This window comes from Malus sylvestris, chromosome 1 (genome assembly GCF_916048215.2).
Source record: "Malus sylvestris chromosome 1, drMalSylv7.2, whole genome shotgun sequence".
NCBI lineage: Eukaryota > Viridiplantae > Streptophyta > Magnoliopsida > Rosales > Rosaceae > Malus > Malus sylvestris.
Window position 1 is genome coordinate 25,766,282 of NC_062260.1, and position 13,981 is coordinate 25,780,262.

A 13,981-nucleotide genomic window follows, 5' to 3' on the forward strand; every position below is an offset into this window, starting at 1 on the left:
AGCAAGTACACCCTCAACGGCAAGTAACGGCAAGTAATGTAGTAAGCTAATGTTGTATTATAACTGATTTAGTAAGTTTCTACAGGTAACATTGGTTGTTAGAGGAGTTGTGCGAGCTTGTATTCGGAGGATCGAATTTACGACGTGTGAAATTATTCATCCTCAGGAAATTACTACTTGCTTATCGAGACAACAAATGTGAGGTCGATATTGCAGGCTGTAGACTGTGATATCGATAGCTTATTTGTTGGGTTCATTAAGCAAGTGGGCGGGAAGATTCGTCGACAGCAGCTAACGCAGATTCAGAATTGTTATTCTTGGGACTCGACCCAAAGACACATCTGTTCTCGGAGTACTTGACGTTTCGAATTCTTGGGCAAGACCCACTCTCATTTTTTTCAGTTTTGGTTTTCAGTATAAGTATTTTGAACCTCCGTTACTAGTTAATTGTTTTGACGTTACAAATGTTTTTGGAAAAGTATTTCTGTTTTCGTTTTTAAGTTGATTCGAGCTTTTGATCTATATGTTAGTACATATCTATTTTGACGTTATCTGGCCTTAAATTATTTTGTGTTTTCGACTTTATATCTTATTAAAGTATGTTTCTACTATTACACTGATGAGGAAAGAAAGTATGAGTCTGGGGGCACGAAAGATGGAATCATTGCAACCCGATCGCGACGGGATGACATTTTTCCTTTTGTGCAACTGCTCTGATTTGATTTCTTCGTTACGTATATATATGTGTATCTTTTTTCGTATTTTCGAGTTTTTCAGTGTAGTATGTTATTTTAAATTTCGAGGACGAATTTTTTTTTATAAGGGTGGTAGATTGAAACACCCCAACCCCATTTTATTTAAAAATTGTTTTAAAGCCTTAATTGGTGAGCCCATGGGGCCCACCTTGTTTTATTTTATGTTTTCTGGTCTCCCTCTCTCTTCTCTCAGTTCTCTCTTCTCCCTCACCTTTCCCGCAACTCTCTCTCCCTCACTCTCTCGGCTCTCTCTATCTCCACCCCTCGGAGGGTTTTTCTTACCAACTAACATCACCATCGTCTTTATCTCGTCGCTACGAACTCAACCATAGTATTGGCATCTTGAAAGTCAAACCATGAAGCCCCGTTCATGAGCTCCGGCGAGCACCGCCCCTTTCGAGGCCATTTCCGGCCAATCCACGGCGAGTTGGCCGGCGCGTAAGGTATCAATCTCTTCTTCTGCCTACGTACTACAACTTTCCTTTTTGTTTCACTCAATTTCGTTGAGTAATGAAGAAGTTATACTCATTTGAATTTTACCCAGTTTCCGGCGACCTCTGAGGCTTTCGAGGAATTTTCCGGCCAAATCACGGCGAGTTAGATGTCGTGTGAGGTACCATTCTCTTCGTCTCTTCAAGGGCTACAACTTTTGTTTTTGTCTCGCTTGATTTCGTTGAGTAGTGATAAAGTTATGGCTGTTTAAAATTAGGTGGTTTTCCGGCTGAATTTCCAGCCTTCTTCTTAGGCAAAACCAGGCCTCTCAGGCCCTTTAGAAAACCCCTCGGGCCTTAGGCCCGTGTTGTCTTAAGCCCAAAACCCTAGCCCCTTTAGTTTTTAAGTTTTGTTACTTGGTTTTTAAAACCCTTAGGGCCTGGGCCGGTTTTGACTTAAAGGGCTTTAAACCCTGTTAGTTTTTGTGAGGCCTTAAGGCCTTGGTGCCATGGGTGTGTGTGTGTGTATGTGTTTATGCATGCACATGCATGCCGTGTGTGTGTGTATGTGTGTGTTTGGGGTTTAAGCCCAAACCACATTTCTTCACCCTAAACCCTTTTAACCCAAAAACCTTAGAAAACCCAATATATCCTAATCCTATTTAACCTAAACCTTAATTCGGATTTCAAGCCTAAAACCCGTTAGACCTAATTTGACCGTTGACCCCCGGTCAATGTTGACTTTAGGGTTGACTTTTCCGGTTTTCGTCCAGGACCCTTCTTAGGGTAATTCGACGTTCTGAATCCGTTTCCAATGTCCGTTTTCCCAAATTCAATTTCTATTATATAGTTTTATTTATTGGACTCTTTATGTGCTTAGGGGCAATTATTGTGACGTTTCCATCTTTGCTAGTGGCGCAACTTTTGGCAACTAAGTACTGTGAGTGGACCCCTTCTAAAATTTCATGATTTTATAGTAATTGCATAAATGATTAGCATGCCTACGAAATTTGTGAATTGATTTATATCAATCCTGTTTACTGAATTTATTGATTTTGTCTCGTGTTTTGGTGAGGAAATAAATGGTTAGCCTATTTTGAACTATATTTTTATATATCGTATTTTCTATAAAAACCATGAACTGGTAGACTATCCGATGGATGACGATAGGATACTAGAACATGTTTTAGAAACCCCTCTTTATAGTATAGACGATGGATGACCTTATACTATGAAGTGGTTATTTATGAGAGGTGTAAATATTTGTGCGTACCTAGTAGACACTATGCCGCCTGGGGCGAGGATCTGGTGTTGGCATGTAGGCCGGGAGAAATAATCCCTAGCGAAAGGCTGAGGGACACGGAGACAGGCATTGGGCCGGGAGGGAGTTATCTCTGGCTACGGGCACAGAGACTGAGGTGCAGGCATTGGGCCGAGAGTTATTATTTATTCAGTGATCTTTCTAGCAGCACACCGCGTTTACGAGACGATTTATGATACATTTATTGTTTTGATTTCCGCGATGCGTTTCTGCGATATGACTTTTGAGATATTTGGCATGCTAGGATTTTTTTATTAAATCCATCACTTATTATGCTAGTAGTTTTCATTATTAAACTGTGGGGGTTAGTATCTTGATAACTGTTTTATTATTATTGTATATATGAACTTGGTCCACTCACTTTTGTTTTTCGCCCCCATTCAGGACTTAGAATCAATGCACCTAATCCCGGCATCAAGACACTTCCGCAGCAGCATATTTGAGTCCTCTCGATGTAGGACCCACTTCTCTATTCATTCAATTTTATCTCAATTCTTTTTAGTGATTAGGTTTAGTTGTATGTTCTGAACACGTTCCTAAATTATTAACTCATTGTTTTTAAATTCATAACCTTTATTTATTTCTTATTCTTAGCTTTTGTATCAATTAATGGTTTTCGTCACCCTCGGGTGTCGGCCAGCACGTGTCTATCCTGGTATTCGGGGAATATCAGGGTCGGGGCGTGTCAAGTTTCATACATCGTCTTTAAAAAGTTTCAATGTCATACCTTATCTTCGAATTTGTTGCAATGTCATACCTTCTGTCAGTTCCTTTGTTCAATGCTGACGTGGCATGAGACGGGTCCACTTTTTATTAAAAAATTAATAAAATATTAAAAAGTATTAATTAAATATTAACTAAATATTAAAAATTAAAAATTTAAACCCCCCCCCAAAGAAACCCCATCCCCTTCATCATCTTCCCTCCCTGCAACCCAAATCCAAAACCACTCCCACCCATCCTCCACCTCCTCCTCCGCACCCATCCTCCACTTCCTCCGCATACCCATCTTCCCATCTCCCTCCCCCTCCCCCCCCCCCCCAAAACACGAGCCCAACTTGCAACCCAGAGCAAAAAAAAAAAAAACCATCTTCATCTTCCTCGACCCCCCCTTCCCTGCAACCCACCCCTCCCCTTTCTTCCCCATCCCGTCTTCCCCAAACCCACCGTGCACCCATCCTCCACCTCCTCCTCCGCACTCACTACCTGCAACCCAAAAAAGAAAAAAAAAACCCATCTCCCTTTCCCTGCAACTTAGATCTCGTCTTCCCCAATAGGTGTGGATTTAAGGAGTGGGGTGTGTAGAGGAAGGAGGAGGGTGGGTGTGAGGGTGGGTGCGGAGGGTGGGTGACACGCCCCGACCCTGATATTCCCCGAATACCAGGATAGACACGTGCTGGCCGACACCCGAGGGTGACGAAAGCCATTAATTGATACAAAAGCTAAGAATAAGAAATAAATAAGGGTTATGAATTTAAAATACCAAGAATTTATAATTTAGGAACGTGCTCAGAGCATACAATTAAACTTAATCACTAAAAGGAATTAAGATAAAATTTAATGAATAAAGGAGTGGGTCCTACATCGAGAGGATCCGAAGATGCTGCTGCGGAAGTGTCTCCACACCGGGATTAGGTGCCTTGATTCTAAGTCCTGAATGGGGGCGCAAAACAAAGGTGAGTGGACCAAGTTTATATATATATAATAATAATAAAACAATTATCAACACACTAACCCCCAAAGTTTAATAGTGAAAACTACTAGCATAGTAAGTGATGGATTTAATAAGAAATCCTAGCATACCAAATATCTCAAAAGGCCATATCGCGGAATAACATCGCGGAAAATCAAAACAGTAAACGTCTCGTAAATCGTCTCGTAAACGCGTTGTGCTGCTAGAAAGATCACTGAATAAATATAACTCCCGGCCCAATGCCTGCACCTCAGTCTCTGTGCCAGTAGCCAGAGATAACTCCCTCCCGGCCCAATGCCTGTCTCCGTGTCCCTCAGCCTTTCGCTAGGGATTATTTCTCCCGGCCTACATGCCAACACTGGATCCTCGCCCCAGGCGGCATAGTGTCCACTAGGTACGCACAAATAGTTACGTCTCTCTTAAATAACCACTTCATAGCATAGGTTACCGAATATCGTCTACGCTATAAAGAGGGTTCAAAATCATGTTCTAGCATCCTATCGTCATCTGTCAGATAGTTTACCAGTTCATGGTTTTTATAGAAAATACGATATATTGAAATATAGCTCAGTATAGGCTAACAATTAATTCCTCACCAAAACACGAGACGATAATCAATATATTTAATCAACAGGCTTCACATAAATCACTTCATAAATTCGTAGGCATGCTAATCATTTATGCAATTAAACTATAAAATCATGTAATTTTAGAAGGGGTCCACTCACAAATATTCCTTAGCAGAAGAGTCGCACGAATAAGGATTTAGAATTTCTCCATTAGCAATTTTACCTAAGAACAAGAATGTAATAAATAAATAAAAAGGATTTTCTAAAATATTAGGTTAAACTAAATAAAATAGGGAAATTGGGTTTGGATGGTTTTAATGGGTTTTAGGAATTTAGGGCCTTTAGGTTAAAAAGGATTTAGGATAGAAAATAATTGGGGTTTGGGCTTTAGCCCAAACACACACAATAACACACACACCCACACATAAACCTGCACGGGCCCAAGGCCCTTAGGCCTCACTAACAGAAACAGGGCTTTAAGCCCTTGGTTTAGAACCGGCCTAGGCCACTTAAAACTAGGGCCCGAGCCCTTTGGGCTTATAACACCAAATAATTAAAAAGAAAAATATAATTGGTTAGGGTACTGGGCCTAAAACCACACGGGCCTAAGGCCCTCTGCTGCTGGGCTAGAAATGAAACGGGCTTAGGGCCCGAGAGGAATGGGAGAGGCCGGACGGCCTGGCGCGGGGAAGAAGAAGGCCGGAGCTGCTACAGCTCCGGTCACCTGAAAACTAGGGCTTCGAGCTCCGATCTAAGTACGAACGTGAAGTACAAGGAGGGAGGAGAAGGTTTCTACCTTCCAAACACCATAATTCGGTCGGAGGTGACCAGAGGAAGCTCCCAAAGTCCACTGCACCGCCGGAAAAATGGGTGTGTTCACCCACGACGGTTCCAACGCAAAAACCTACGTAAAAAGTGTAGATTCAAGCTTCCAAATCACAACCAAACCATAATCTAGGTACGAGAGTGAGAGATTGGAGACTTACCCGACGGGAAAAATGAAAGAAAACTCGCCGGAGTCTTGCTTCGGCCGTCGAGTCACAGGGTAGGGATCTTGGGCTTGCTACAAGCCTCCCTCACTGATGCTAAGGTTCTAGTGAGTCCAGGGGAAGAGAAATATGCGAGAGTTTGAGGGAGAGAGACACACGGGAGAGAGGAGAGAGACAGGGTGACAGAAACGAAAAAGAAGAAGAAAGGAGGAAGGGGGGTTCACGAGGATACAAAAATAAGAGGGGTGGGCCCCTTGGCTCACCAATTAAGAACTAAAAAAAAACCATTTTTTAAATAAAATGGGGGTGGGTTTTAACAGTGGGTGTGCGGGTGGGTGCGAGGGTGGGTGCGGAGGAGGACGTGGAGGATGGGTGCGGTGGGTTTAGGGAAGACAGGAGGGGGAAGAAATGGGTGGGTCGTAGGGAAGGGGGTTCAGGGAAGATGAAGATGGGTTTTTTTTATTTTTTTCTTCTTCTGGGTTGCAGGTTGGGTGGGGAGAAGGGGGTTGAGGGGGAGGGAATATGAACTAGGTTTCTTTTTTTTTTTTTTTAATTTTAATTTTTTAATATTTAGTTAATATTTAAATAATTTTTTAATAAAAAGTGGACTTGTCTCATGCCACGTCAGCATTTAACAGATGAACTAACGGAAGGTATGACATTGCAACAAATTCGAAGATAAGGTATGATATTGAAACTTTTTAAAGACGAGGTATGAAATAACCCAAACGTTGAGGTAGTTTTATGTAATTTATCCTTTTTAATTTGTATAAGAAAAATCAACTGTGATTGCTAGTTCCTAGAGAAAAATAAATGTACTTCACATGGAAGAGGATACTGCTCTTAGCATTTCATCAATAAGCCAATTGTCGACTCGCTCTGTTTTCTGCAGAGAAAAGGTAGTAAAACGCACAAACGAAAACTACGAAAGTGAACCATATTCGAAAAAAAGACAGTACAGATACTTACAGATGGGTAGCAATTCTTCACTATGTCCTTGAGTGTCAACCTTAAGCAGAACAAAAGGAATTTAGCACCTAGCCATGAGGCACCCGAAGTTCTTCTCTCCTGAAACAGAAAACTATATTATGAGACTGTTTTTAATCAAGCTTACTTTGGCGAACAACACAGAGGAATATCCTGGAATAACATTCCCACCACTGTTGATAAGAACCACAGATTTGACCAAAGCAGGCCAGAGACGAGCGACAATTGCAATAATATAACCTGGAGACAGAAAATCGTAACAAATAACAATAAGATACACAACAGATATGCACACTGGAGAATAAAAGCTAAAAATTAAAGCAGATAAGCCACCAGAACTGGTTAGGTAAGTTGTAAGACATTGTTTAGGTCAGTTGATCATCTCGTTTCTAGTTTAAAACATACCACCAATTGAGTTCCCAACCAGATGTGCTGGTTCACCCACAACTTCAATAATGAAATCTCTAAGCATTTCAGCCCACATGAGTTCAGTGTATTCAATATTTGGCTTTTCCGATTTGCCAAATCCTAATAGTGTGATGGCCCATACTCGGTTTCCACCTTCAGCAATGGCGCGTATGTTGTCACGGTAATGCTCCAAGAAGGCTCCAAAACCATGAACCAGAAGAGTAGCAGGACCTTCTTCACCCACAACTGTATACTGACAAAAGGATAGTAGTATCGTAGTGAAAGAGTAGGTACCCCAATCTACAACATAAAGCTAGCCAAGTATTTTTCCAGATTACAAGGCACAGAATATCTTTGAAATAGAAAAGATCAGTTTCGAACAAAATACCTGAATTAGATAGCCTTTCCATCTCCAGATACGAATACGAAATCTTCTGTCATCACTTAACTGACTTTTTAGAGAGACAAGCAAATACCACTGTCACAAAACATAACTCAGTTGCTTACAAATATGTTATGCAATAAATAATGTTTATTTGCAAAGAAAGCAACTTAGGTAAGTCTCCGAAAAGCAACTTCAATCAAAACATAAATACAATTTTCGCATAACTGCTACAGCACCTCCATTGAGCACACCGAATCAACAGTTGCGGCAATGTAGCGGATGAATATCCAAAAGGAGACAGAAATCCAGAATCTCGTTCTTTCTTATACTTGAGAGCTTCAAACTATACTCTTCTTCTGGATAGGATGCCAAGAAAAAGGGCAGGACCAAAGAGTGTAGTAAATGAAGCTCCATCCCGACTTTCAGCACAGGGCATCCGTTCATGTATTCTGCAACAAGATTATAACAAAAGAACCTTTTAGTTAATGCAGGAATGAAGTGGAAAGGAATATCTGATCATTAAGTTTTTTTACGGTAAAATATGACCACGTACTCCCACCAGTAGTGATCACGTTCTGTTCCCTCCAAATATCTCAAGTATGCACCCAAAGCTTTCAATGCGTTACTGGTCCCCCCTCCCAGAGAATTTCCCTTTGTAGTGACAAACATAGAATTCTCGCGCTTCTTTGATGGGACCTGGACATGTCTAGAACTCGAATTGTTTAGATTTCTTTGCCCAGGCTTCAAAATTTCCTTCATCAAAATCATTTCAGCGCACATCTCTTTCATTGAATTCCAACTCTCTTCCATTTTGCATGGATTTTCTTTGATAAAATGTTTCAAGTCATTAAATGTGGGGATGGGACCTGAATCATAGTAAAGCGATTATGGTCACTACTACTTGCAAGATATATCTTCGACAAATTTAGTAACGAAACAAATCAAGTAGAAGTATAAGCAGAAGCATTAACAATATGGGAACTCTTACCCCAATCCACTTCCATGTTTCGACCAGTTAATGTTGCGGAAGACAGTGGCAAAGTTACTGGCAATCTAAGTTTGGTAAATTCATCGTATGAATCTGGAATACCCTTCAAGCTCTACATAATCACACACTCATCCGATCAATTGCTCGATAGTAACTAAGTGAATCACCAACCAGCACCTCAAAAACAAATAAAAAAACCAATCAAGACAACGACAACTACCTTCACATCATAAAACGGAGACTGCCACAGCACAAACTTGGGGGAAGACCGCATTGCCGCCAAGGTGTCCCTGACACTATCAGTCATATTCCTTAAGCCATACTCCACCTCCTCCTCGGCATATACCGTACTAACAAACTGAACCTGTTGCAATCCTCTCCAATGATGAGTGGTTCAACTACTTGTTAAAGATCAACACCAGCCCATTAAGATCAGTCGGTACAAATGAACTAGATTGGTCTAGTTCAAACATGCATGGTTTTCTCTAGAAGATTCTATAATGGGAATATGCTAGAAAACTCTAGCAAAGAAGGTTGTTCCTTAAGTTGGTAGAAGATTCTAGAAGAATTGTGAGGTTTCCACCAACATGCAAGATTAGTGTAGATAATTCTAGCTTGGGAAGTTAGTAGAATTATCTAGATAACTCTAGCATGATGTTTCCATGCTTCTCCAAGGTTCCATCCATGCCTATAAAAAAGGAGAAGGCATCCACACCATTTGTATCAACCAATCAACCAAGTAACCAAGTAACCAACCAACCAATCAAGAAGGCAACCAAGTGAGAGTGAGAAGCAAGAATAGTCTTGTAGGAGTGTGAGTGATCTAGAGTGTGTCTCTAGAAAGTGAGTGAGTGTCATTGCTTCTAAGTTGTGTCCTTGTGAGTGTTGTAATATTTTGTGTGTGTAATAGAAGTAATTTGTTTACTTGTGTTGTCTCTCCAACACTTGTGTTAGAGTTGTGTACTCTAAGTTCTTCCCAACAATTGGTATCAGAGCGGTACGATCAGGGACCATCTCTAGTGAAGTTTTTTTAGAATCATGAGAAGTTTACTACTTCACAAGATTATTCGTTAAGCTTGTTCGGTTTATCGAAGTTCTGCCGACACGATGGGAGATCTTCAAGTTGTTGGAGGAATCAAGAAGTTGAACAACAAAAATTACAACACATGGGCGACGTGTATGGAGTCTTACCTACAAGGCCAAGATCTTTGGGATGTTGTCGGCGGTAATGAAGTTACGCAGCTGGAAGAAGACACTAGTGGCATTTTGAGGAAGTGGAAGATCAAGGCAGGTAAGGCCATGTTTGCCTTAAAAACCACAGTTGAAGATGACATGTTAGAGCACATACGGAAGGCCAAGACACCAAAAGAAGCGTGGGACACCTTCGCCACACTCTTTTCAAAGAAGAATGATACAAGACTGCAACTTCTCGAGAACGAGCTGCTATCGATGGCCCAACGAGACATGACGATTGCTAAATATTTCCACAAGGTAAAGTCTATTTGTCGTGAAATTTCTGAGTTAGATCCTAGTGTTGCCATTGTAGAATCCAGGATAAAAAGAATAATTATCCATGGATTGAGACCCGAATATCGAGGCTTCATTGCCGTTGTACAAGGATGGCCGACCCAACCATCACTTGTTGAGTTCGAGAATTTGCTTGCCGATCAAGAAGCTTTGGCAAAGCAAATGGGAAGGGTCTCGTTAAAAGGTGAAGAGGAAGCGTTCTACACCAAAAGTAAAGGCAGTTTTAAGCAGCGTGCTCGTGGTGGATCTAAAATAAATGGTGACAAGGCGAAATGTCATCAAGGAGGAGGGAGACCAGGGGGATCTTCGAAGTATCACGACAACCATGGTCAGTCCCAGAATAATAAAAGGTTTGAGGGCAAGTGTTACAATTGTGGAAAGAAGGGCCACATGGCAAAGGATTGCTGGTTCAAAAAGCCCGCAGAGAGTAACATCGCCAACTCAGAGAAGAAAAGTGAAGATGATTGGGACGCCGTAGCATATCTAGCTATGGAGGAAGAATGGGACGCTGAAGCATCTTCTTGGTGGAGCTCAGAAAATGAGGTGTTCCCTGACTCAAGAGAGATTGAGGATACGTTGCAGGAGGAAATGGGAGACCAAGCTGCCCAAACCCAAACGAGTCTAGATGAGCTCGAGGAATTTCTTAATGGTGACGATGTCAAGCAAGAAGTACCTAAGAGTCATTGGCAAACTGAAGAAGTTAGAACTAGTGAAGTGGAAGTATTGTTTCCACGATCACAACTAAGTAGGTCAACGGGAATAACGAAGTCAAATCCCAAATGCGCCAACGCAACCATAGTAGAAGAAGCAGTTGAAGCTGAGATGCGTATAGAAGCATCACAAAATTCTGAATGGCGTAAAGCTAGGAGAAGAGGTCGCTGCGTTAAAGAAATATCAAACTCGGGATCCAGTGGTAAGGCCAAGAGATGTGAAACCCATATCATGCAAATGGGTGTTCAAGATAAAGCGTCGACTGAGCGAGAAGAAAAGAATGAGCTGGTGTTGAGGGGGAGTGTTAAAGATCAACACCAGCCCATTAAGATCAGTCGGTACAAAGGAACTAGATTGGTCTAGTTCAAACATGCATGGTTTTCTCTAGAAGATTCTATAATGGGAATATGCTAGAAAACTCTAGCAAAGAAGGTTGTTCCTTAAGTTGGTGGAAGATTCTAGAAGAATGGTGAGATTTCCACCAATATGCAAGATTAGTGTAGATAATTCTAGCTTGGGAAGTTAGTAGAATTATCTAGATAACTCTAGCATGATGTTTCCATGCTTCTCCAAGGTTCCATCCATGCCTATAAAAGGAGAAGGCATCCACACCATTTGTATCAACCAATCAACCAAGTAACCAAGTAACCAACCAATCAATCAAGAAGGCAACCAAGTGAGAGTGAGAAGCAAGAATAGTCTTGTAGGAGTGTGAGTGATCTAGAGTGTGTCTCTAGAAAGTGAGTGAGTGTCATTGCTTCTAAGTTGTGTCCTTGTGAGTGTTGTAATATTTTGTGTGTGTAATAGAAGTAATTTATTTACTTGTGTTGTCTCTCCAACACTTGTGTTAGAGTTGTGTACTCTAAGTTCTTCCCAACACTACTCTCATACAATATAGAAACCTACCCACAACTTGGATACTGATGTGGCGGAATTCCAATCCAATCCTGCATTTTGATGCATTTCTGCGTGATTATCTTGGAATTCTGCCACAATGGCATCCCCGTGGCAGGAAGTTGTTTCTCCGTATACACAATAAGCAATGCTATTGATGTAACAACCTCTTTTACAAGCTCTTGAATCACATTTTCGGCATTCCCCAACCGAATCATCAAGTTCACACCTTTATCCTTCAACGAGTTTCTCAAATCTTGCAAAGCAATCAAAACCGTTTCTTGCATTTTCTCGGGAAAACCTGCCCATTTTCCCTCCAATGAATCCACCTATAGATATAATCGTACATCACTATTTGTGTAAGAGTTTTTCATGCTTTCTTGTTTGTGATTTATGCGACTTAATCTTGTTCTTGGCAATATAAGTTTACACCCATTACCTACAAGGTGATTTTCTTTAAGCGTTTAGCATGGTCATATCGAGTGAATTCAAAATTAGTGTTGTCGACGGAGATGAGTTGCCCCTGGTTGAGTAATTCCCAAGTCTCCTATTCTTCGTCTCCTCGAGACCCTCGGTACACCTGTATCACACACACGAACTTCTGACCAAATAATTTTCATAACTATACTCTTCACAAATCAGACACAAAGTTTGTATACCAACAGAAAATTAGTAATTTTTCCTGTGTCCTGTGTATTTGCAGAAGTTGAGAGATAATTAAGCAGGATGGCTTCTGCCCAGGGAAAAGAAAAGCCAGCAGCCATAAAGTTTCAGAAGAGCTACTTTGATGTGTTGGGGTTGTGCTGCTCATCAGAAGCAAGGAAGAAAATATCGGTAATATCGGAAATATCGGTAGTCCGAAAACACGGAAATATCGATGGAAATATCGGGATAATATCGATATCGATAAAAATTACATGGAAACCACGGAAATTGTAAGAAAAACTTGGAAATTTTTATTGAAACTTTGCAGGATGTTTATTTAGTCAATTATCTATTAGTTTATCACAAAAAAATTGGAAGGAAATGCATTGCATGATGGATTTAACTGATTTAAGTTGATTATATAGCGAGCTGACAAACATTGTGAGTGTAGAAAATATGTAGTAATTAATGAAAGAAATTTAAACACACCAATTGGGGCTTATTGCGGCAAGTTTTTTAGATATGACATCGCATCAAGTCGTCTTTTGTGTTAATTTGTAATCTTAACTGGTTTTGTTGTGTTGTGTCAATTAGTTAAATTAAGCGGTACATCCAATTGGGGCTTATAAACATTTTAATTCTCTTTAAAAATCTAAGGGCATTTAATAAGGATTTTAAGTGATTCTTTAAAGTTTAAGGGGTATTCGATCATGATTTTTAAGAAATTCATACATTCCAAATGTATTCATTTAGAAATTGATTCGAAGAGATTTTTAAAAAGTTGGGAAACTCGAAAAAATTAGAAATATTTCACATAATATTTTAAACATTCTCAAATCGCTTCCTGAAAATTTGAGGGAATTCACTTAAAATTTTACATAAAAGTTTTAAAAATTATTAAACTTCATCAAAATTCATAAATTTTTAAATCTATTATAATCTTTAAAATCAGAATGGAGTAAAAAATTTGGGGCCTGAAACTTGGTTAAATCCCTAAAGTGCCAATTGAAAAGCGTAAGAAGAGAAGACAGAGAGAACGAGAGGCTCCCCGTCTTCCTTTGTGCTAGTAATCCATGGCGTCAACGAGTCAACGATCCCTCCTCCTCATCGCCCTCATCTCCCTCTTCGCAATCTCCGCCACCGCATCAAGGCCCTGCAAAACCCTCTTCGTTTCCTCCTACTCCTTCTCCCTCCGCCGCCTCCCCTCCTCCTCTTCCTCCTCCGGCTTCGTCACCATCGTCACCGAGATTAGCCAGATCCGCCCCGTCCACCTCCACCCCACCCGCTTCGACGACGGCTTTGTCCCACACCCTCACCACCACGACGCCAGCGAGAAGCGAACATCGGCACCCATTCTCCTCCTCCCCACGGAGCCTGCCCCGCCGGCGCCGCGCTCGCCTCCGTCTCTGTTCCACGTCTGCTTCAACCCAAGACCACGCCTGCTTCGCCGTGGGGACAGACCACGAGTTGTGACTTCGACAATGGCAGGGGAATCGGCAACGACAGGGGAATCGGCGTCGTTGAGGCGCAGATCTTGGGTTTGAGCATGGATTGCAGAGAGATCTGGGCAGCTGGGGGACGACGACGACGGATCCACGACGATTTTTTCGATAATATCGAAAATATCACGATATTATCGATAATATCGATAATATCGCGATATTTTGACGATAATGAT

At 41.2% G+C, this 13,981-nt stretch overlaps 1 protein-coding gene and 2 long non-coding RNA genes across 4 annotated transcripts; 1 reads left to right on the forward strand and 2 right to left on the reverse strand.

Annotated features, from left to right (window-relative positions):
- Window positions 1-857: 857 nt before the first annotated feature.
- On the forward strand, window positions 858-2,989 carry LOC126628981 (uncharacterized). Its single transcript, XR_007625644.1, has 3 exons — window positions 858-1,368; window positions 2,067-2,126; window positions 2,892-2,989. It is a non-coding gene; the product is annotated as an uncharacterized LOC126628981 (long non-coding RNA).
- Window positions 2,990-3,851: 862 nt separating this feature from the next.
- On the reverse strand, window positions 3,852-5,843 carry LOC126628973 (uncharacterized). Of its 2 annotated transcripts, XR_007625642.1 has the most exons (5): window positions 5,756-5,843; window positions 5,566-5,673; window positions 4,929-4,992; window positions 4,091-4,160; window positions 3,852-3,949 (listed from the first exon to the last, which is right to left on the reverse strand). It is a non-coding gene; the product is annotated as an uncharacterized LOC126628973 (long non-coding RNA). The 2 variants fall into 2 exon arrangements; XR_007625641.1 differs by lacking the exon at window positions 3,852-3,949 and having other exon boundaries at window positions 3,981-4,160.
- Window positions 5,844-6,501: 658 nt separating this feature from the next.
- LOC126628920 (uncharacterized) lies at window positions 6,502-7,833 on the reverse strand. Its single transcript, XM_050298797.1, has 6 exons — window positions 7,775-7,833; window positions 7,542-7,631; window positions 7,151-7,406; window positions 6,873-6,985; window positions 6,728-6,826; window positions 6,502-6,644 (listed from the first exon to the last, which is right to left on the reverse strand). The coding sequence occupies exons 1-6, from the start codon at window positions 7,778-7,780 to the stop codon at window positions 6,579-6,581; spliced, it is 630 nt and encodes a 209-aa protein (XP_050154754.1). The 5' UTR covers window positions 7,781-7,833; the 3' UTR covers window positions 6,502-6,578.
- Between the last annotated feature and the right edge of the window lie 6,148 nt (window positions 7,834-13,981).